The sequence below is a fragment of the Coenobita brevimanus genome, chromosome 104 (assembly GCF_032717465.1).
Source record: "Coenobita brevimanus isolate Jiangsu-jjx chromosome 104, ASM3271746v2, whole genome shotgun sequence".
Lineage (NCBI taxonomy): Eukaryota > Metazoa > Arthropoda > Malacostraca > Decapoda > Coenobitidae > Coenobita > Coenobita brevimanus.
The window spans coordinates 48,082,517-48,104,412 of record NC_137057.1 but is presented as its reverse complement, the minus strand read 5'-3'; the positions used below and the strand labels follow the sequence as shown (position 1 = coordinate 48,104,412).

Here is a 21,896-nt window from a genome sequence, read left to right as displayed (position 1 = left end):
GTATCTCTTTCTGTACATGTGTGTGCATGTGTGTACGTACTGTATGTGTGCGCAAGTATGTGTGCACGCATAGGCTATTTCATACATAACCTGTTAGTGTGTGTACGTATGCATGTATGTTGTCGGTGTGTATGTATGATTAAATGTATGTGTATGGATGCTGTGTATGGATTCATGAATGGTGTGTGTGTGTGTGTGTGTGTGTGTGTGTGTGTGTGTGTGTGTGTGTGTGTGTGTGTGTGTGTGTGTGTTGACGTGCGTATAAAATAATACACTGCATTTGCTGTCTACGAGAGAGAGAGAGAGAGAGAGAGAGAGAGAGAGAGAGAGTAAACCAGTCGCTCACACAACAATCACTCATCTTGCCTTTCCACTCAATCTGCACTCAATATGCACTCAATTTTGGCCATTACACGCACCTAACACTCTCAAAATCAGCTGCCAGTCTTATAACTCAAACGTACTCTCTTTTTTCACTTTATTTTCACACATTTCCACAATATTTCATCCACAAACACACAAACATACCTCTCTATCGTCACAAATCCTAAATCATATAAACCTAGGATGTATTCAATATGGACGGTTAGCACTGGTGCATAAGTGGTGACATGTAAAAAAAACACCCCTACTAACACGGTCACACTAGCCATAAATGAAAGAACCCAAGAAAGTATTCAATATGGACGGTGGGTCTTAGTGCCAAAGTGGTGAGATGTAAAGGTAAACGGGTAGACCGGACACCAAGATAAATAGGTCCAACACGCATTACAATTAGACAGAGAGAGAGAGAGAGAGAGAGAGAGAGAGAGAGAGAGAGAGAGAGAGAGAGAGAGAGAATAAAAAGATTGTGGGTGGCCTTATCACACACACACACACACACACACACACACACACACACACACACACACACACACGAAAACACCGTTATAAATAAAAATACGCCATGAATTACGCATCACAAAAATTTCAACACCTCTCCCTAACACCTCTTCCTTAGCGATTTATTTTTTTAAATATGGCTGGTTAACCCACTTTTCTAAGCTATGTATGGAAAGTGAAGCGATATCTGAAGGGTTTACGTAACACAGACGAGGACAGTAAGGCGCAATAAGCAAAATAAATCGCTAAGGAAAAGGTGTTAGGGAGCTTCCATAACCGAAGAGAATACAGAACATGACTCAAATTCCCGTTGGTCAAGGAAGCTTCCTAACACCTCTTCCTTAGCGATTTATTTTTAGATTTGGCTGGCTAATATCCTTTTGTACGATACTTACGCAGAATATGACAATACTGGAAGGATTTATGTAACACAGAAGAGGATAGTAAGGTGTAATAAGCAAAATACATTGATTACGAAAAGGCGTTAGGGAGCTTCCTTTACACCTCTCCCTTTGCGATTTATTTTTGGATTTGGCTGGTTAATATCCTTTTGTACGTTACTTATGCAGAATACGGCGATACTGGAAGGATTTATGTAGCACAGAAGAGAACAGTAAAGTGTAATAAGCAAAATAAGTTGATTAGGAACCGGTGTTAGGAAGCTCCCAAACACCTCTTCCTTGGCGATTTATTTTTGGATATGGTTGGTTAATATCCTTTTGTAGGTTATTTATGCAGAATACGTCGATACTGGAAGGATTTATGTAACACAGAAGAGGACAGTAAAGTGTAATAAGTAAAATAAATTGATTAGGAAAAGGTGTTAGGGAGCTTCCTTAACCTACTCAAGGAAATGGAAAAACTGACTTGAAGATTGTGGTTGTTGGAAGGAGGGGTAGACCAAGAATGAGATGAGTATATGAGGGAGGGTGGCGATGTGTTATAGGAAGGGGAGGTTGTTGATGAGGAGGGATAGAAGCGACAGGGAATAATTTATGTGGTTTTGAGAATGCGTAGATAGATAGATAGATAGATAGATATTGTGGATAGATAGATGTATAGACAGATAGATGGATAGATAGGTTTCCCATTCGTCTCTCTCTCTCTCTCTTAGTACTTCTAAGTCTGCAAAGTCTCTCTCTCTCTCTCTCTCTCTCTCTCTCTCTAAGTACTTCTAAGTCTGCAAAGTCTCTCTCTCTCTCTCTCTCTCTCTCTCTCTCTCTCTCTCTCTCTCTCTCTCTCTAAGTACTTCTAAGTCTGCAAAGTCTCTCTCTCTCTCTCTCTCTCTCTCTCTCTCTCTCAAGATTACACCTCAATTAACCTAACTTCATTACCCTGCAGTTAGCCGCCAGACCTCCATTATATATATCACACTCGGCTCTCTCTAGAAAATATTAATTAATTAGATTTGCAAAACACCGATTTGTTTCACATTTTATTAATACTGTAATAAATAAATAGATAGATTAATAGATAGATAGATGGATATATAGACAGACAGATAGACAGATAGATAGATAGATAGGTAGATAGTAATTGATTTGTAATTGATAGGAAATTATTTGTAACGAAGAGGAAAAGGAAGGAGGAAGAAAATGCAGAGAAGGGCAAGATAACTAATGAAGAAAATTAATGAGGCGAGTGGAAGACATGAGAAGATGAGAAGGAGAAAAGAGAGGAACACAAAAGAGAAAAGAGAGGAAGACAAAAGAGAAGAGAGGAAGACATGAGAAGAGGAGGAAGACAAATGAGAGAAAAGAGAGGAAAGCAACAGAGAAGAGAGGAAGACAAAAGAGAGAAGAGAGGAAGACAAAAGAGAAAAGAGAGGAAGACAAAAGAGAAAAGAGAGGAAGACAAAAGAGAAAAGAGAGGAAGACAAAAGAGAAAAGAGAGGAAGACAAGACAAGAGAGAGGAAGACATGAGAAAAGGAGGAGGACAAATGACAGAAAAGAGAGGAAGACAAAAGAGAGATGAGAGGAAGACAAGAGAGAAGAGAGGAAGACAAAAGAGAAAAGAGAGGAAGACAAGAGAAGAGAGAGGAAGACAAAACGGAAAAGAAGACAAAAGAGAGAAGAGAGGAAGACAAAAGAGAGAAGACAGGAAGACAAAAGAGAAAAGACAGGAAGACAAAACAGAGACATGAGAGGAATGCAAAAAAAGAGAAAAGAGAGGAAGACAATAAAAAGAAAAGAGAGGAAGACAAAACAAAGACACAAGAGGAATGCAAAAAGAGAAAAGAGGAAGACAAAAGAGGGAAAAGAGGAAGACAGAAAAGAAAACAAGACAAAAAACAAGAAAGACAAAAGAGGAAGACAAAAGAGAGCAAGACAAGAGGACAAAAAAAGAGAAAAGAGAGGAAAACAAAAGACAAGAGGAAGATAAAAAAAAGAAGACACAACAGATAAAAGAGAGGAAGACAAAGAAGAGAAAAGAGAGGAAGACAAAAAGGCGAAAAGAGAGAAAGACAAAATGGAAATGAGAAAGGCAAAAGAGAAAAGAGAGGAAGGCAAAAAAGAGAGAAAAGAGGAAGACAGAAAAGAGAAAAGAGAGAAAGACCAAAAAGAGAAGTGGAAGGCAAAAGGGAAAAGAGAGGAAGATAAAAAGAAAAGAAAAGAGAGGAACATAAAGAGAAAAGAGGAAGGCAAAATGAGAAGAGAGGAAGGCAAAAGAGAGAAGACAGTTTGACATACGAGATAAAAGAGGAAAGTTAAAAAGAGAAAAGAGAGGAAAAGAGAAAAAGAGGAAGAGAAAAAAGAGAAAAAGGGAAGAAAGACTAAAGAGATAAAAGAGAGGAAGACAAAAAGAGAAAAGCGAGGAAGACAAAAAAAGAGAAATAAGGAAGATAAAAAAGAAAAAAAAGAGGAAAAATGAGAAAAGAGAGGAAGACAAAGGAGAGAAGAGAGGAAGACAAAAGAGAGAAGAGAGGAAGACAAAAGAGAGAAGAGAGGAAGACAAAAGAGAGAAGAGAGGAAGACAAAAGAGAGAAGACAAAAGAGAGAAGAGAGGAAGACAAAAGAGAGAAGAGAGGAAGACAAAAGAGAGAAGAGAGGAAGACAAAAGAGAGAAGAAGACAAAAGAGAGAAGAGAGAAGAAGACAAAAGAGAGAAGAGAGAAGAAGACAAAAGAGAGAAGAGAGGAAGACAAAAGAGAGAAGAAAGGAAGACAAAAGAGAGAAGAGAGAAGAAGACAAAAGAGAGAAGAGAGAAGAAGACAAAAGAGAGAAGAGAGGAAGACAAAAGAGAGAAGAGAGGAAGACAAAAGAGAAGAGAGAGAAAAACAGAAAAGAGAAGACAAAAATGAGAAACGAGGAAAATAAAGAAAATTGACGAAGACAAATGAGAAAAGAGAGGAGGCAAAAGAGAGAAAAGGGAGGAAGACAAGGAGAAAAGAGAGGAAAGTAAAGACAAAAGAGAGGAAAGTAAAGAGAAAAGAGAGGAAAGTAAAGAGAATAGAGGAAAATAAAAAGAGAAAAGAGAGGAAGACAAAAAAAGAGAAGAAGACAAAAGTAAAAAAGAGGAAGCCAAAACAGGAGACAAGAGAAGGACAAAAAAGATAGAACAGATAGCCCAAAAAGGAGAGAGGAAGGCAAAGAGAGAGAGAGAGAGAGAGAGAGAGAACACAGGAAGACAAAAAGAGAAAGGAGAGGATGACAAAAGAGAGAAGACATTATGTTAAATTACAAGAAAAAAGAGAGGAAGACAAAAAGAGAAGGGAAAAAAAAAAGAAAGGAGAGGAAGACAAAAAGAGAAGAGAGAAAGAAAAAAAGAAAGGAGAGGAAGACAAACCATAAAAGAGAGAAAGAAAAAAGAAAAGAGAGGAAGACAAAAATGAGAAAAGAGAAGAAGAAAAAAGAGACAAAAGAAGATAAAAAAGAGAATGATGAAGACGAAAAAGAGAAAAGAGAGGAAGACAAAAAGAGAAAGAGAGAGGGATATAGAAAAGACAAAGAAGACGAGAGAAGAGAGAAAGAGAGAAGAGAGGAAGAAAGAAAGCATAACTACAACAGAGGAAACAGAAAAGAGGAAGAAAAAGAGAAAATCAAGGAGAAAAAGAGAGGGAATTGAAGAGAAAATTTGAGAGAATAAAAACAGAAAAAGATGAGAAAGGATTTGTTATGAGAGAAAGAAAGAAGGAAAAGAGAAGTGAGAGAGAGGCGAAAAAATATAAATACTTGAGAGAGAGAGAGAGAGAGAGAGAGAGAGAGAGAGAGAGAGAGAGAGTAAATATAGGGGGAATCTCATAGGGGTGCCAAAAGGGGAAGTAAGGAGGTATTTAAATGTGTGTGTGTGTGTGTGTGTGTGTGTGTGAGAGAGAGAGAGAGAGAGAGAACAGATGACCATGACGATGACTGTGATTACTGTAATAAAATTCCGTGGCATGAGAGAGAGAGAGAGAGAGAGAGAGAGAGAGAGAGACTGAGATAGAGGGATGTGTGAAAGTGAGGCAGTGCGATAGGGGGATGTGTGAAAGTGAGAGAGTGTGACAGTGAGATGTGTGAGTCAGAAAGTAAGGCAGAGGGATGTGCGAAAGTGAGAAAATGAGATAAAGGGATGTGAGAACGCGATACAGAGGGATGTGTGAAAGTGAGAAAGCGATACAGAGGGATGTGTGAAAGTGAGAGAGTGAGATAAGAGGGATGTGTGAGAGAGAGAGAGAGAGAGAGAGAGAGAGAGAGGTATGTGTGAAAGTGAGAGAGAGGGACTGAGGGATGTTTAAAAGGAGAGAGTGAGATGGAGGGATGTGTGAAAGTGAGAGAGGGAGGGATGTGTGAAAAGTGAAAGAGTGAGACAGAAGGATGTGTGAAAGTGAGAGAGTGAGATAGGAAAGATAGGAGAGGGACATGAGACAATGGATATGAAATTGAGCGAGAGGTGTAAACATAAAGAGATATGTGTGAAAATTAAAGAGAGGGGTGTGTGAAAGTGAGAAAGAGAATCACAGAGAGAATCATGATGCCTAGTCTACTAACTCATAATAGAGAGAGAGAGAGAGAGAGAGAGAGAGAGAGAGAGAGAGAGAGAGAGGTGGCAGAGTGAGATATTGATGTAATTGCACTGAGAGAGAGGGATATTGCAGAGAGAGAGAGAGAAAGAGAGAGAGAGATGGAGAAAGAGAGAGAGGCGAGCATGAAGAGGATTGTAAAAACGAGGAAGTGTGAAAGAGGGAGGAAGAAACAGAAAATCAGTGTGTTAGTGTGAAAGAAAATGACGTTGTGTGAAAGTGGGAAAGAAGTGAGATTAAAGAGAGTTACGTAAGTGTGAGATGGAGGGATAGAGAGAAATATAAGAGACAGACAGACAGAATAGACAGACAGGCAGACAGGTGGGTGGACAGATAAGGGAGACTAAACTGGATATACTTCAATCTACCCTTACTTACCCCAGCGTCGTCATGGTTACAATGGTGTACCAGAAGGCGGATGGGATTGAGGTGAAGGTGGTTTCCTCAACGTTCTTCTCGGCGTAGAACATGACGGTGGCGAAGATGATGATGGCCATGGCGAGGGAGAAGACGAGGAAGCCCAACTCCGAGGCGCAGGACTTCAACGTGTAGCCCAGGATGCGAAGCCCTTGAGAGTGTCTGGAGAACTTGAAGATGCGGAACACCCGGAACACTCTGAGGGTGACGAAGGCCCCGGAGACGTCATCATTGTCGGTGATGCCCAGGCCGATGTAGTAGGGCAAGATGGCCACCACGTCGATGATGGACATAACGGAACGGACGAATTTGCAGCGATCCGGCGCAGCGAAGAGACGTAGCAGATACTCAGCCGTGAATATCATAACGCAGGCCGTGTCTCCGCAGAAGAATATGATTTTGTATCGCTCCCCACACGGCTGCGACTCCTTCTTGCCGGGTAGTCGACCGCAGGGCACCGTCTCGACCACATTGGCCATCACCGAGACCGCAATGAAGAACCCTGTGACGTAGTAGAAGACCAAGGCGGCCGTGGAGGTGTGTGGATTCTCAAAGGCCCTCCACATCCTCTCCCTGATGGTGCGGTACACATACTTATCCTGCTCCCCGCTCTCCGATAGCTTGTCATCCAGCAGCCTCTCCGCGTTCTCCCTCTTCCTGTCGCGGTAGTCCTCGTAGCAACAGTCCCCTATCACGTCTGGGATGATGCCGAAGAAGGCCAGCTCCTCGTCGTAGCTGGTGAGGCACTCGTGTTTGGGGTAGTGAAGCTTCCCGGTCCTGTAGTAGTTCAGGATGTGCCGGAAGATGTCTGGATCCCGGTCGAAGAAGTATTCCTTAGTCTCCTCGTCGTAGAAGAACTCCCTCTCGTTGGATCCCAGCAGCGTGTCAGGGTACTTCTCCAGCGTGTTGCGCCACGTCTCAAACCTCCTGCCTGACACATTTATCAGCAGCTTTTCGTCATCCGGCCTTCGTTTGTCCTTCGGTATTGGCGGCGCCGGTAAAGGGTTGTTAGCAATAGGCACCCAACCGATGGCGGCTGCTCGCGCGAAGGGCAACCAGGCGGCCACCGAGGCCATGCTGTGCGGGGGAATGTTGGTGGTGGTGGGCGAAGGGGGCCACGAACAGCAGCAGCAGTCACGAACGGTGGTACCACGCACAGCACGCACGGACACCCACAGTCACGTACGCGGCACCCACACACACGCACATACAGGGCCCGGGACTGCCACCCAGCCCTCCCTCACGCCTCGTACATGGCTGGGAACGACGAAAACCACGACACAAGCACGACACAGACGCGACACAGAGCCACAGCAGACGAGGGTGGACCTGGCCCGCTACCCCACGACTGAGCCACTCTGCGCATCTGCCCAACTCCCCGCCACTGACATGCGCGCATCGATCTCTGGGGCTCTGCTGGCCATGTACCTGTCTCCCCCTCCCTCCCTACCTACCTACCTACCTACCTCCGCCCCGATACCTCCCTGGCCCCCTCCCTGATTCCCTCCGTCTCTCCCTTCCTCCCTCCGTCTCTCCCTTCCTCCCTCCGTCTCTCCTTGCTCCCTTCCTCCCCCTCCTTTCCTTCCCTCCGTCTCTCCTTACTCCTTTCATCCCTAATTTCCCTCCCTCCTGCTCTCCGTCCCTCCAGGCTACCCTCACCCCATCTCTCCCTCTCTATCTCCCTCTCTTCCTTCCTTCCCTCCGTCTCTCCTTGCTCCCTCCATCCCTCCCTGCCTACCTCCTCTCCCTGTTCCCATCTCCGTCAGTCCCTTCTCTCCTTGTTCTCTTCCTCCCTCCCTGTCATCTCCCTCCATCTCTCCTGGCACCCTACCTCCCTCTATCTCATCTCTCTGTTTCCCCTCCCTCCCTCCCATCGTCCCCTCTGGCACTCTCCCTCCCTCCCTCCCTCCCCCCGTCTCCCTCCCTCCCTCCTACCTCACCAGCTTCTTTCTCTTTCACTCTCTCTCTCTCTCTCACACACACACACACACACACACACACACACACACACACAATCATGTACACTTCAACCCTACCCTAATCATCTTTAATTGTATGTGCGTAAACTAGCTGTGTGTGTGTGTGTGTGTGTGTGTGTGTGTGTGTGTGTGTGTGTGTGTGTGTGTGTTTCCATGACAACCTCTCTCATGGCAGCCTCAGTCATGCAGGCAGAGGCGATAAATAGATTAATATAGAGAAAAAAATAACTGATTCAATAGACATATCACTCCATCTATTTATCTCATGGATAGATGTAAAATAGATCGATAATAGACAGACAGACAGACTGATAGATAGACGGACAGGCAGACAGACAGAGATAGAAAGATAGACAGACATACAGACAGACAGATAGATAAATGGGTACAGACAGACAGACATATACTGACAGGAAGAGAGAGAGAGAGAGAGAGAGAGAGAGAGAGAGAGAGAGAGTAGGAGATAAGAGATAAAGAACACGAGGAGGAGAGAGATAAAGAGGAGGGAAGGTGGGGAATTTATGGAAGAGGTAGAGGCAAGAGGCAAGAGGAAAGATAAAAATGAAGGAGAAGGAAGGAAGAGAAGGAAAGAAGGACGGAAGGAAGGAAGAGAAGGAAGGAAGAGGAGGAAAGAAGGAGAGAAGGAAGGAAGAGGGCAAGAAAGGATGGAGATGGTGGAGGAGGAAGGAGAGAAGGAAAGGGGTGAGAGGAAGTGAAGGAGAGAAATACAGATGGAGGAAGAGGAGGAAAGAGAGGAGGAAAGAGGAAGGGAAGGGGTGAGAACAATAGTGTTGGAGGAAAGAGAGGAAATGAGGAAGACGGGAAAGGAAAGGAAGGAGAGAGAAATACAGACGGAGGAAGAGCCGGAAAGAGAAGAGGGGCGAGGAAGGGAAGGGGAGAGAGAGAGAGAGAGAGAGAGAGAGGGGGGGGGAAGAAGGATGGAGAAGGGGAGAGAACGGAAGAGAGACGAATAAAGATGGAGTGAGAGAGAGAGAGAGAGAGAGAGAGAGAGAGAGAGAGAGAGAGAGAGAGAGAGAGAAGGAAATGAGGAAGAGGGGAAAGGAAGGGAAGGAGAGGAAGAAGGGAAGGGAAGAAATACAGACAGAAAGAAAGACATTAGGAAAAAAGGGAGAGAAGTGGAGAGAGAAATAAAGATGCAGGAAGAGAAGGAAAGGAGGAAGAGGAGAGAAGAAGGAAAGGTGAGGAAGAAGGGAAGGAGAGAAATAATGATAGAGGAGGAAAAGGAAAGCAAGGAGAGAGAAGAGGATGGGAAGAACGAAGGAAATGGAGAGGGGAAAAAACGAAAAAGAGAAGGGAAAGGTAGTAGCAGAAAAGAGAGATGAAAGAAAGAAAGAAAGGACGAGGAGAAAGGAAGAGGAGAGGGAGAAAAGATGGAAGAGGAGCAGCAGAGAGAAGAGAGGAAGATGGAGGAAGAGAAGTAAAAGATGGATAAGAGGAGGAAGGAAATGAAGGGAGGAAGAGGAAGGATAGGGTGAAAGAAGAGGAGGAGGGGGGAGTGAGAGAGCAAGCGAGAAAGATGATAGGAAGGAGGGAAAAGCAAGGGGAGGGGGAGAGAGAAGGAAGGAACGGAGGAGGAGGAGGAGGAGGAGGAGGAGGAAAAGAATTCGAGATGAAGGAGGAGGCAATGGAAGGCTTAGATGATGAGGAAGAGAATATCAGTAAAAAAAAATAAATAAATAAACAAATAACAAACTCCTGATAACCCAATATGATCGGACAATATTTTCTGGACAGGAGACAAACACACAAAAACACAAATAAACATAAAAAAACTAAACATACCCACAAAACACTATATACGAATTTCTCTTTATATGCGGTAGTCAGATTGGAGAGTTGACTTATACGAGTAGGTAAGGAGACGCATTCCTACCTCGTATGGACGATTTAATTTCACGTAACTGCGATAGAAAATTCAAAGTAGGTGAATTGATGGTTAAGTGTAGTCAGATTGAAGAGTTGATTTTTACGAGTAGCGAAGGAGTTACACAGAGATACACAGACCACAGTTGACTTTTACGAGTAGGTAAGGAGACAAATTCCTACCTCGCATGGATGAGTAAATTTCACGTAACTGAGATAGAGAATTAGTTAAGTGTAGTCAAATTGAAGAGTTGATTTTTACGAGTAGCGGAGGAGTTACATAGAGACACAGACCACAGTTCACTTTTACGAGTAGGTAAGGAGACACATTCCTGCCTGGTAGATAGTTGAGTGTAGTCAGATTGAAGAGTTGATTTTTACGAGTAGCGGAGGAGTTACATAGAGATACACAGACCACAGTTGACTTTTACGAGTAGGTAAGGAGACGCATTCCTGCCTGGTAGATAGTTAAGTGCAGTCAGATTGAAGAGTTGATTTTTACGAGTAGCGGAGGAGTTACATAGAGATACACAGACCACACAGACCTTACGACTCTGAGGCAGGAATGAGGTGGTAAGGAGTCTGCCAAGGCCTCGAGGATAGGGTGTTACGCTCATGCAAAGTCAGGGTTAATCTTGCTTAAGTGACGCTATTATCATAACCCCGGTACATTTGCGCATTTACCCTCCACACACACACACACACACACACACACACACACACACAGGTATATTAACGACACACACACACACACACACACACACACACACACACACACAGGTATATTAACGACACACACACACACACACACACACACACACACAGAGGTATATTAACGACACACACACACACACACACACACACACAGGTATATTAACCACACACACACACACACACACAGGTATATTAACCACACACACACACACACACACACACACACACACAGGTATATTAACCACACACACACACACACACACACACACACACACACACACACACACACAGGTATATTAACGACACACACACACACACACACACACACACACACACACACACACACACACACACACACACACACACAGGTATATTAACGACACACACACACACACACACACACACACACACACACACACAGGTATATTAACGACACACACACACACACACACAGCTACATTAACGACACACACACACACACACACACACAACCCCCCTGAAATATTGCTTCAAAATTACGCTCTCGAAAAAAAAGAATGAAACAAAAATAGAAAATGGCATTCAAAGTCATCTTTCACACACAAACTTTAATAAACAGGGCTAGACAGAAAAGAGGCAGACTATCAGAGCAATATTATACTGTTCCCTTTCACCATCGTCCTTGCAGGTGATGTAGGGAGGGAGGGAGGGAGGAGGGAGATTAGTGAAGAGGAAGGGAGGGAGGGAGGAGAGAGATTTGCGTGGAGGGAGGGAGGAAGGGAGGGAGAGAAGAGGAAAGGGGTGCCATGCAGGTCCTATCGTGATTAGGGCGTTTGATTATGATACACAGATAGATAGATAGGCTGATAGATAGACAGATAGTTTGACAGATAGACAGATAGGCTGACAGATAAATAGACAGATAATTAGATACACAGACAGACTGATAGATATATAAATAAAAAGATAGACTGATATACTGAGACAGATAGGTAGATATAAATAGTTAGACTCGCAGATAGACAGACATATAGACAGACAAACAGATAGAAAGACTGATAGATAAACAGATAGACAGAAACATACTAAGCCTCTCTCAGCTTAGTAATATTAGCCAGCAGAGGAAAGTAAGAAGCAGAAGAGGTGAAATATTAGCCATACTTTTGCTTGTGACTGTAGTGACTATTAGTACATTGTAATAACCCTGCAAACCTCATTAGCAGGGTAATTATCTCCACACACACACACACACACACACACACACACACACACACACACACACACATCACTTCTTCATGACTGTTTATGAGAAAGACAAGCATATACACTCTCCTTCAGGGTAAAGATTATGATTTCTCCTCCACCTCTCTCTCTCTCTCTCTCTCTCTCTCTCTCTCTCTCTCTCTCTCTCTCTCTCTCTCTCATAACTTCTAGGCCTTACTCTCGCTCCCGGCACAATATTACTCCCAGGTACAGAGAAGTATTACGGGACCCCCCCTACCTACCCCCCAGCCAGGGCCCCCTTTACTGAGAGAGAGAGAGAGAGAGAGAGAGAGAGAGAGAGTCATAATCTTCACCCTAAGCGGAACATAAAAAAGAATGTATATGCTAGTCTCTTTCATAAACAGTTATGATGTGTGTGTGTGTGTGTGTGTGTGTGTGTGTGTGTGTGTGTGTAAGATCCCAGAGGACGGGCGTAAAGATAAGAGAGAGAAGTGGAAGGTGATGTGTAAAGCCTGAGAGGTTTTGCTCAGTACACACACACACACACACACACACACACACACACACACACATACACACACACACACACACACACGAAAAAGCTTTTATGGTACAAGTAAATAACATAAAAAAAAACTAACTATTATCAACGTCCTACTCACTCTTAGCTTATATCTGTGAGACAATGATTCGCTGATTCTATGTATGATTCAAGTAAGACTCCAATATTCCTCTTTCTGTGATCCTATGCATGATTCTAATAAGTCTCCAATATTCCTCCCTCTATGATTCTATGCACATGATTATAGCAAGTCTCCAATATTCCTCCCTCTATGATTCTATGCACATGATTATAGCAAGTCTCCAATATTCCTCCCTCTATGATTCTATGCACATGATTATAGCAAGTCTCCAATATTCCTCCCTCTATGATTCTATGCACATGATTCTAGTAAGTCTCCAATATTCCTCCCTCTATGATTCTATACAGTACACATGATTCTAATAAGTCTCCATTATTCCTCCCTCTATGATTCTATGTAGCTATGATTCTAGTGGCTCCAATATTCCTCCCTCTATGATCCTATGCATGATTCTAGTAAGTCTCCAATATTCCTCCCTCTATGATTCTATGTAGCTATGATTCTAGTGGCTCCAATATTCCTCCCTCTATGATTCTATGCACATGATTATAGCACGTCTCCAATATTCCTCCCTATCTATGATTCTATACATGATTCTAATAACAGTCTAATATTCCTCCCTATATAAACTATTCAATTAATCATACTCTTATCAAATGCTGGTCTTTATAAGTCTACTGTGATTTAATTTTACTCTAATTGCCCATGAGACTGTGTTAATTACTAAAAAAGGCTATAAGGCCCATCCATACGCCTGTGTTCAAACTGCATATCACCCTTATAGATTAATTAGTATTTATGAATGTAATAATGATGGTCATTAATTATCATGTAGCTGCTTAAAATGTGTACTTACAAATCATCCTTATCATCATCACCATCATTATCATTATCATCACTATCATCATCATTATTACTATTATTTTCATCATCACCAACATTATCACCATCATTATCATAATCATCATCATCATCATTATTATTATTATTATTATTATCATTATAAGTTACATTAATTACATAAGGTCAAAAACAATAAATTCTTCACACATACCACAGTCAAAATCCCTAAAAAAATCCCTATGCATCAACGTAACTTAAGCATTTAGTCTCCTTTAAACCTAATGTCGTCTACTCATATTACAAAAGCTATAGTCTTTTCACCCTAACTTGGCCCAGATTTTCGTCCTTTAGTGGTTAATTTCACGTAGCACAGTGATAAAGATAACTCCACGGCTCTACATCCTTTTCACAGCACTTCTTCGTGACCAGCATCATATTCTAGCGTTAATCTTGTTGCAATTGAGCATGCAAGATGGAGGGATTGCAATTTTAGGCGAACTTAACGTGAACAGAGAGCAACTAATGTCATCAATATCACGTTGCATATATATAGAACTCATGACATACGGTATTTTGATAAATCTGCGAATTTTGAAACAATTTGGAGAGAGAGAGAGAGAGAGAGAGAGAGAGAGAGAGAGAGAGAGAGAGAGAGCAATGAAAACACATGCAAACAGGCCTAACTTGGTCTACAGCTACTTAGGAGGTTTACTGAAGGCTTGGTCAGTGTATGCAGTCCCCTATTAAAATTAAAATTCACAAAAAACAGCTACGAGAAACAAATATCACATCAATTAAAAAAATATACGTAACTACCAAGGAAAACGATAAACTCAACTGAAAAGCTACTTGCGGTGATGTCCATTCTTCTATTTATATTTTTTGAGCCCCGTTTCTTTCTAAAACTTTATTATCTATGCCAGGACTATTGATCTTGGAGGCGCAGTGGGTAACCAGACGACGCTATACAGAAACGTAAGGAAATAGGGGTCCTGAATGGCTTCATTTAAAGGGCAGTAGCATAAACACAGAGTAAAATTAAATACCGGGAGTTTAAACGTAGACGTAAACAAAGCCTTTATGAATGGGTGCACGTGTTTCATCAAATCTGGCCCTTTACCTCAATGTCACATCACTCTGGCTTACCTTAAATGTGCCCTGGATCCTTATACACCATGCTGTGGGCTTGGAACAGGCTGGTAATCCGTAAACACACACACACAAAAAAAAAATAATAAAAAAAACAGAGGACCACGTTGACACTTTCAAACTACACTCCGCTGTGACACTTTTCAATCCAGCGTTGCCATGCGTTTGCAACATTAAATTCCAATTTCCTTTTCTCACTACTCAGAAACACAAACGACTAATTAAACATCAAGTAAAAAAGTATATTAATTTATTATATTGGACATTCTTTTGCATGTAGGCGCATGATAGGCTATAAAGACAAAATAATTATAGGCTACTGAAAGTATCTGGTAAGATTGTCTTCGGGTATCGTATCTCAAATTTAATTAAGTATTGTACATTAGAATATATTAACGTACTGAGGAAAGCAGAGTAGGGCAATAATGAGACAGAGAGAGAGAGAGAGAGAGAGAGAGAGAGAGAGAGAGAGAGAGAGAGCATTCACCTCAAAATCGAACCAGTTTAATGCAATACGTGAGCAACATGAAATAGAAAGTTGCGATCAAGTGGGCGGAGGTGAAAGTTTGGGTACGAACTCGTACATTCTCCCTTGCATCCTTCCGTCCAGATTACCTCCATTATTTTTGGACGCCCATACAATTGGCATGATCGATTATAGTATGAAACTTATTATAATCTAGGCTTAGAAATATATATGTAATAATAAGATATTTATTTCGGCATGTTTAGGGGTATCCTTTAGTCACTATGTTGTTATAGTCATGTTTCGGAATTATAATATTGTGGAGAACGTGCATGGCTGCTTTTCATTTACGTATTCTCTGAACGAACTGCAAATGATGGGCAGGGGGGGTATGATCGAGATGTCAAAGTAGTTGACCGAGTCGCCGCCAGATGCCCGGATGTATTGTAAACACTGGCCAGGGAAAGATCAATCTCGTTCAAGTTTTTGTTGCACCGTCTCCAACATTTCTGCAAATCCACCACTAATTAATAGGAAGAATGTACATTTGCTTCAATAGAAGTTGCCTTTTTGTAATTGTAAAACGTAAAAGATGATGCAAAAGCTATGTTCCTTGCTATGACTGTACTTATCCACTGTTGAGATTATCTAAACTGCTCGGATGGGCATAGTGATTATTCGCACGTTGTGGTGTGAATAGCACACGGAGGGAAGTAATTGTATGCACTGCACTGCTCTTCAGAATTGTCATTAGCCTGGTGGAAATATAGTTACATGTATGCATCAGAACATATGCTACATGATAAGAGGTGAAGGACGTAGCACAAATACAGAGAAGTATCGATTATTGATATATCGGCACTGCCCACGTTTGAGCATCAATTAATTAATAAGATGTGATGTAAGTCTATGTCAAGGCCCATATTTTAACAAAGGACATATATTAAGTGTAACTTATATCGTCAAAGAGATAATATTACCAGGAAACAAGAGGGTGCACATAAGCCAGCCAACCCGACAGTGGGTGCGAATAAGCGTTGCTCGGTGGCTGCCAGCTGGCTTATCAGCGGAGGTGGGAGGGATGGAAGGAATCTTGTTTAAATGGACAAATTATTGGAATGGTAAGCCAAGGTTCTTTATTTTGTATCTTGAAGTTACAGGTAAATGTGGATAGAAGTGGGGCTTGATAGAGTATTAGGAATTTTTCATAATGGCTGATAACTTCTCCCAGTCAGACTTTGTTGATGTGGCAAATGTTAATTAGCATTTCAGCCAAGTTCTTGTGTTTAGCTGTACCAAAATCTCCAGTCATATGTGATGGTTGTTTTATTTTCCCTTTATCAGCATAACACAAGAATTTTTGTATCTGGCATTGTGTTTCTGAATTATGTTCCAGGTAATTCTGACTCGTCTTATGTAACTTGGCCTATGAGATGCTGCATTGCTTGCTGTTGCTGGTAACTACTAAAGATAACAGAGCAGATGGCAGTATTAAAGATCTTATTATTGTTATTAAAAGTAATGGTCTTATAAGAAATATACCACTCCATCAAAACATCTTTATTTTTGTCTCAGTAGTTGTTTTATTTCGTTATTTATTGTGTTGTGATTTTCCTTGCTCCACAGTTACATAGGTCATAACAGTTGCCATCATCATCATCATCCTGTAATGTGGGAACTGATGCATGAAATTACTCATCCAAAGCCATGTGGAATTGAGTGGAGAATATGCCATTACTTTTCTGTCTTCCTCCCCACTTATATAATGTTCTCTTGTCTCACCTTTCCTCTTGCTGTCAGGCATATTATCACACTTACTGTACTTCGGACCTCATAATCCAGGGCTTAATCTCTTCTGGACGTTATTAGTATAGTATTACCTTAGACAGTTTGCTCTTTATACAGATGCGTATGGATTCTATTTACATCTTTAGCACACTGATTTGGATTATTAAGTAGTTCATTAATGGGGAACTAATGATTGAGTGTATATCAAATGTAGAGATCTTAGATATTGTATAAGAGAAAATGGTGATGATGCTGTATATGGTAAAAACATGCTTCAAAGGGGGCCATAGCAAGCATATAGGCCACTACGGTATTCATAAAGTGACTCTCTATCTACTGCCAGATGCCATAATCCCATAAGGGGTGGCCATTTGACTTTGAGTTAGTTGTTTTACGAGGAGGGACACTAACCCTCCACCAACCCACTTGTTGACACGTAGGGAGCACGTATGGTTTGGTTATATGGTTACCACCCAGCGTTGTAAATGGTTTCTTGGCTTACAGGAAACCATTAAGCTTGTCACTCAATGTAAAGTGACAAAAGAGTAAAAACTTTCTATATCTATATCTATTGCCAGATGTCTTAAGAAGTGGGCACAAACAAATTACTTCTGTGTCACCCTTCTCCTCTGCCATTTTGCTGCCCTCCCTCTAGCTCACACACCCCTTCTTATGATGTAAGATTGCATAATGGAAGATCTTATTGCAGGGTTTGAATGTACTTATAGCAATAGGGTAGCAGCTTATTAAGTGTTTCATTATTGACAGGTTGGCAGCCAAGGTGGTTTGTGTTGGACAAGGGAGTGTTGGCATACTACAAATCACAGGAGGAGGTCAATCAAGGGTCCAAGGGCTCCGTCAAGCTATCGGCCTGTGAAATACTCGGTAAATCAAGGCAGCGTATTCTTGAGGACATGGTAGGCTTTTTACCATGTCTTCCATAGTGATTTTTTTTTCTTCCATCATGAAAGTTATGGTACAGTACAAATCACAGTAGGTCAGCCAAGGGTCCCAGTACTCCATCAAGTGCTGTGCCTGTAATATTCCCAGTGAGTCCATGGAAAGATTGGATAATGGAGGGACAAGAGTAATGTGAATAACTACGGAGATTACGGTATTTGCTGTCTCCTTTTTCCTCACTTGTATGACGACTTGGTTATCCGCTGGAAGCCACATTTCTACCTCTAGACCCGTTTCACTTGGCATTTTGTTATTAGTTCTTTCAGTTTCATACATTCTCATTCTATGTTTTTGGATCTTACCTCACCCCATCTTAGATGCCACTAAGAGAAGGGATGATGATTATGCTGGTAATCTGACCATTGACCTGCTGTGGCATTTTTGTTTCTCCTTTCTCCAAATCAGACTTACCTCTTATATAATTATGTAAACTGGATTAGGATGATGAGGATAATGTTGATGATAGTGATGATGACGATGATTCCCCATTTCTCTCCTCCAGTGCACCCAACAGACACCTTGCGTGTTGACGTGGTGATCCCCTGCGAGCAACACTTCTACCTCAAGGCCCCATCCCCACATGAGCGCCACGCCTGGTTGGTGGCTCTCGGCAGTGCTAAAGCCGGACTGCCTCCTGCCGTCCCACAGCCCAGGCCAGAAAAAGGTACGCTCAGGGGCAAAAGTTTTCCTACTGTTCCACTGTAACTACTTTAGATTTAGAACATGTCTGTCACTTACCTCCCTTATGCATCTTATTGCAGAGATTCAACTGTGGGTAGAAAAACATACCAAGCCTTTCTCAGTGCTGGAATATTAGCCAACAGAGGAAAGTGAGAGGTAGAAGTGGTGAAATATTAGGCCTCTCCCCACACTTTTGCCACACCTGACTGGTATCTATTGGCATTAATTAAGCTGAACTCCTCTGCCCCACAGTCCTGGCTGGAAAAAGGTATAGGGGTGAAAATTAGGCGAAAAGATCTCCGAATGTGACTGTGGAGAGTAGAGCACTAAATGGCAGATCTAAGAAGGCTTGGGGTGGGATCTTACCAAATGACTTCAGGGTCAAGGGATTGAACAGAGATGTTGCCAGAGATCTTGTAGCATGGAAAGCTATTGTCAGGTGAACAAAGCTGATGTATGCAGACATGTACAGAGTCTGTCAGAATGAAACAAAATTTACTTACTGGTGTAAAGCACATTGGAGAGCATTCTTTTACCAACCAGATCTTTAATAGTGCTGGTAAAAACCTTTTTGCAACTTCTTCCTAAGATGTCTTTCTGTATGATTGCATTGGATTTGGCTGTAGATTTGTCTCAGTGTTGTGATCCCTGAATCATTAAAATTGTATTGTTCTTCACCAGTATTAAAAAACACAAAGAATACCGATGACTTCTCTGCCTTCTTCCTGTACCACAGATCCACAGGAGCCGGATATAGTGCGGGCGAAGAAGTCTGAGCTGCGAGTGACATGTGACCTCCTCATGAAGCAGGTGTACAGCATTAAGACTGCTGCTAGCACTCCAGATGGCCCTGACTTAGAGGTACGGTATGCTGGCTTGGTTTAGCGTGTTTGTTAGTGATAGGATAGGTTAAGTTAAATTAGGTTAGGTGTACAGTGTTAAGGCAGCTGCCAGCACAACACCAGATAGGCCTGAGTTGAAAGTAGCTACACTGGCTTGAAGTAATATGTTTGTTGAAGGTGGGTTAGGTTATAACAATTTGTCCTCTCAAGGCTGGTTCATATAGGGTAGGTTATAACAATCAACTGTTTTTTGAGTCAAGGACATGGATAGGAATACAGGAAGTATAGTATTTAAGGTATCAGAATGCCTCAGTTCCAAAGTAATTATAGTACTGGTTACACTATGTTCAGAGCAGCTCTAGTACAGTTTTCTACCTCATCCAATAACAGATGATTTTATTCAGCTGACAGTGCTCCGTAAAAACCAGAGAGGGTTAAACCTCTTCACTGCAAGACATTCCCCTTAAGATTAATAAAACTATAGTAACAGCAATAATAAATTTGTAAGTGCATCATCATATTGAAGGACTTAAGTTACATTTATATCGTCAGAAATTGGATGAGGCAAGTAGTCTTCTGTCAGCCACATGCGAGACATTTATTAGCACCCTGGAGGAGTGTCTGAAGCTGGCCAATACCCCACCCACACCCACCCTGCCGGACCACACCATCCTACCTGCACCTGTCACTCTCATGAAGGTGGGCACTTCCGAGAGAATAATAGTTAATGCTGTTACAGAATTAAATTAAAATCTGTATTATACCTGTAGTGGACGCTTTTAACTCTGTTTGTGTACGCAGCATTTGAGATAGAATATAGATGCATATTACATTTCAAAATATATACCTGTTAAGATTCCATTTCTGTCTGCAAAGCTGATGTCAGTTTCCTTCAGTTTTCAGCGACAGTTGTGATATTTTAGAATACGTCCCTCACTAGAGTAAGGATTACTTGTGTGTATTTCTTGTACTGTAATGCTTATTTGCCATTTACGTGTCATTTACAATTTCAGGAGAGGAAAACCAGCACCTCAACACCAACAGTAACGAGACAAAACTCTGCTGAGAGGTAATGAAGGAAAGAGCTAAATGTTCCACCTCTGTTAACATTTTTCAGCCACTTTTTAAAATTGATATTAATTGTATTATCTCCAGAATAAAATCAACTAATGGTAGCCAAAGTAAAATCTTGAAGAATCCCACTTTTCCCTGAGGAATTAAAATATAGTTGTCCAGTAAGAATGTGTAAGTGATTTTTTTTTTTTCCCCCTAATACCTGTGTTTTATTACAGGAGAACTGAGTGACACAGGAACATGGGAAGGTGTACCAGGTAGGAGACTAATGTCATACTTTTAATCTGTTAGGGCCTGTCTGGTTTGTTAGTGTGCTAGAGAGGGATGTTGTCATGTATATGTGGTGGCACTGATAGAACTGGGATGCTTCACTGTCTGGTTATGCAAATATCCTTCAGCTTCTTCTCTGTCCTCCAAAAGAAGGATAGTAGCCTGAAAGAAGAGGGCAGCTTAATCCAAGAGTTCACTGGGTTGATGTTTCAGACGAGCCTGGTGTCATGGCAGTAACAGAATTCCAGTTATTTATTTTTAAAGTTTATTCTTCCTACCTTCAGACAGCTATTACCTAGGAGACACTTTTTGAATTGGAAGGGCTGTGTATTGCCGTCATTAACTACCCTATACAGGGGCTAAGCAATAATAAGGAAGAATATGTTCTCAAAGTGAAGACAGTAAAGACAGTTATAGGGCGAAGGGAACTATAATAGATTTATGGTATTTTGTTACTGCAATTCACGTTACCACAAGAGGTTATCAGAGCAGAATATTAGTAGAGTTTATCAGACAACATTGGTGTGGTGGATACATGAAGTACAGAGGTTTAACATCTTAGTGTAGTGGATGGGTAAAGTAAGTACTGTTCAGTGTGACCAGGGCTGTACACCACTTGTTTACATTGTGGTTGATAGAATGCCTTATCCTACAGGTATTTGTGAAGATTATTGACAGATTAATACTGTATACAGAAAAATATTTATGAAAGGTTTTTGCCTGTGTGGGTTAAGGCTGTGAAGGCCTGGATCATGGAGGTAGGAAAGACGCAGAGTTGGCACGGCGCGCTAATCCTGGGGAGTGAGGTAAAGCCGCTGATCTGTCATCCAGATGCCTTCAATATGGCGGATACCTAGGTGACAGCCTGACCTGAATATTCCCTGGGTCAGTTTACAGCAAGTTTACAGCAAGTAACACTGCTCTAAAAGCTGTTAAAAGTAGAAATACCATTAATAAGTTAGTGCTGTTTAGTGGCATATATATAAGGAAAGATCTATCTGTCTATCTATCTATCTATTGCAAGACTCCTCAATCCCGTTTGGGGTGGCCACAAACAAATCGCCTCCAAGTCGCCCTGTCCCCCACCATTTCACTGCC

The 21,896-nt window shown here is 41.8% G+C and overlaps 2 protein-coding genes across 2 annotated transcripts in view; one reads left to right on the top strand and one right to left on the bottom strand.

Moving 5' to 3' along the window:
* Shal (Potassium voltage-gated channel protein Shal) overlaps nucleotides 1-7,580 on the bottom strand; it is a 179,383-nt gene extending 171,803 nt beyond the window's left edge. Inside the window, exon 1 of the mRNA XM_080285198.1 lies at nucleotides 6,263-7,580. Within this exon, the coding sequence (XP_080141324.1) occupies nucleotides 6,263-7,377 (1,115 nt within the window). The 5' untranslated portion in view covers nucleotides 7,378-7,580. The remainder of the gene's footprint in view (nucleotides 1-6,262) is intronic.
* Nucleotides 7,581-16,250: 8,670 nt separating this feature from the next.
* Nucleotides 16,251-20,527, top strand: LOC145416105 (pleckstrin homology domain-containing family A member 3-like). The gene is made up of 6 exons (XM_080285197.1): nucleotides 16,251-16,304; nucleotides 17,740-17,856; nucleotides 18,434-18,595; nucleotides 19,349-19,473; nucleotides 20,007-20,153; nucleotides 20,468-20,527. Exons 1-6 carry the CDS (start codon nucleotides 16,265-16,267, stop codon nucleotides 20,525-20,527), a joined length of 651 nt encoding a protein of 216 aa, XP_080141323.1. The 5' UTR covers nucleotides 16,251-16,264.
* Nucleotides 20,528-21,896: the final 1,369 nt, after the last annotated feature.

What these genes read in the sequence shown, in the direction of transcription:
- LOC145416105 (XM_080285197.1), top strand. Translation starts at nt 16,265, where the DNA reads ATGGAAGGAATCTTGTTTAAATGGACAAATTATTGGAATG. An exon ending in ATCGGCCTGTGAAATACTCG is followed by an intron (nt 17,857 to 18,433) that starts GTAAATCAAGGC and finishes TCTCTCCTCCAG; the next exon opens with TGCACCCAACAGACACCTTG. An exon ending in ACAGCCCAGGCCAGAAAAAG is followed by an intron (nt 18,596 to 19,348) that starts GTACGCTCAGGG and finishes CCTGTACCACAG; the next exon opens with ATCCACAGGAGCCGGATATA.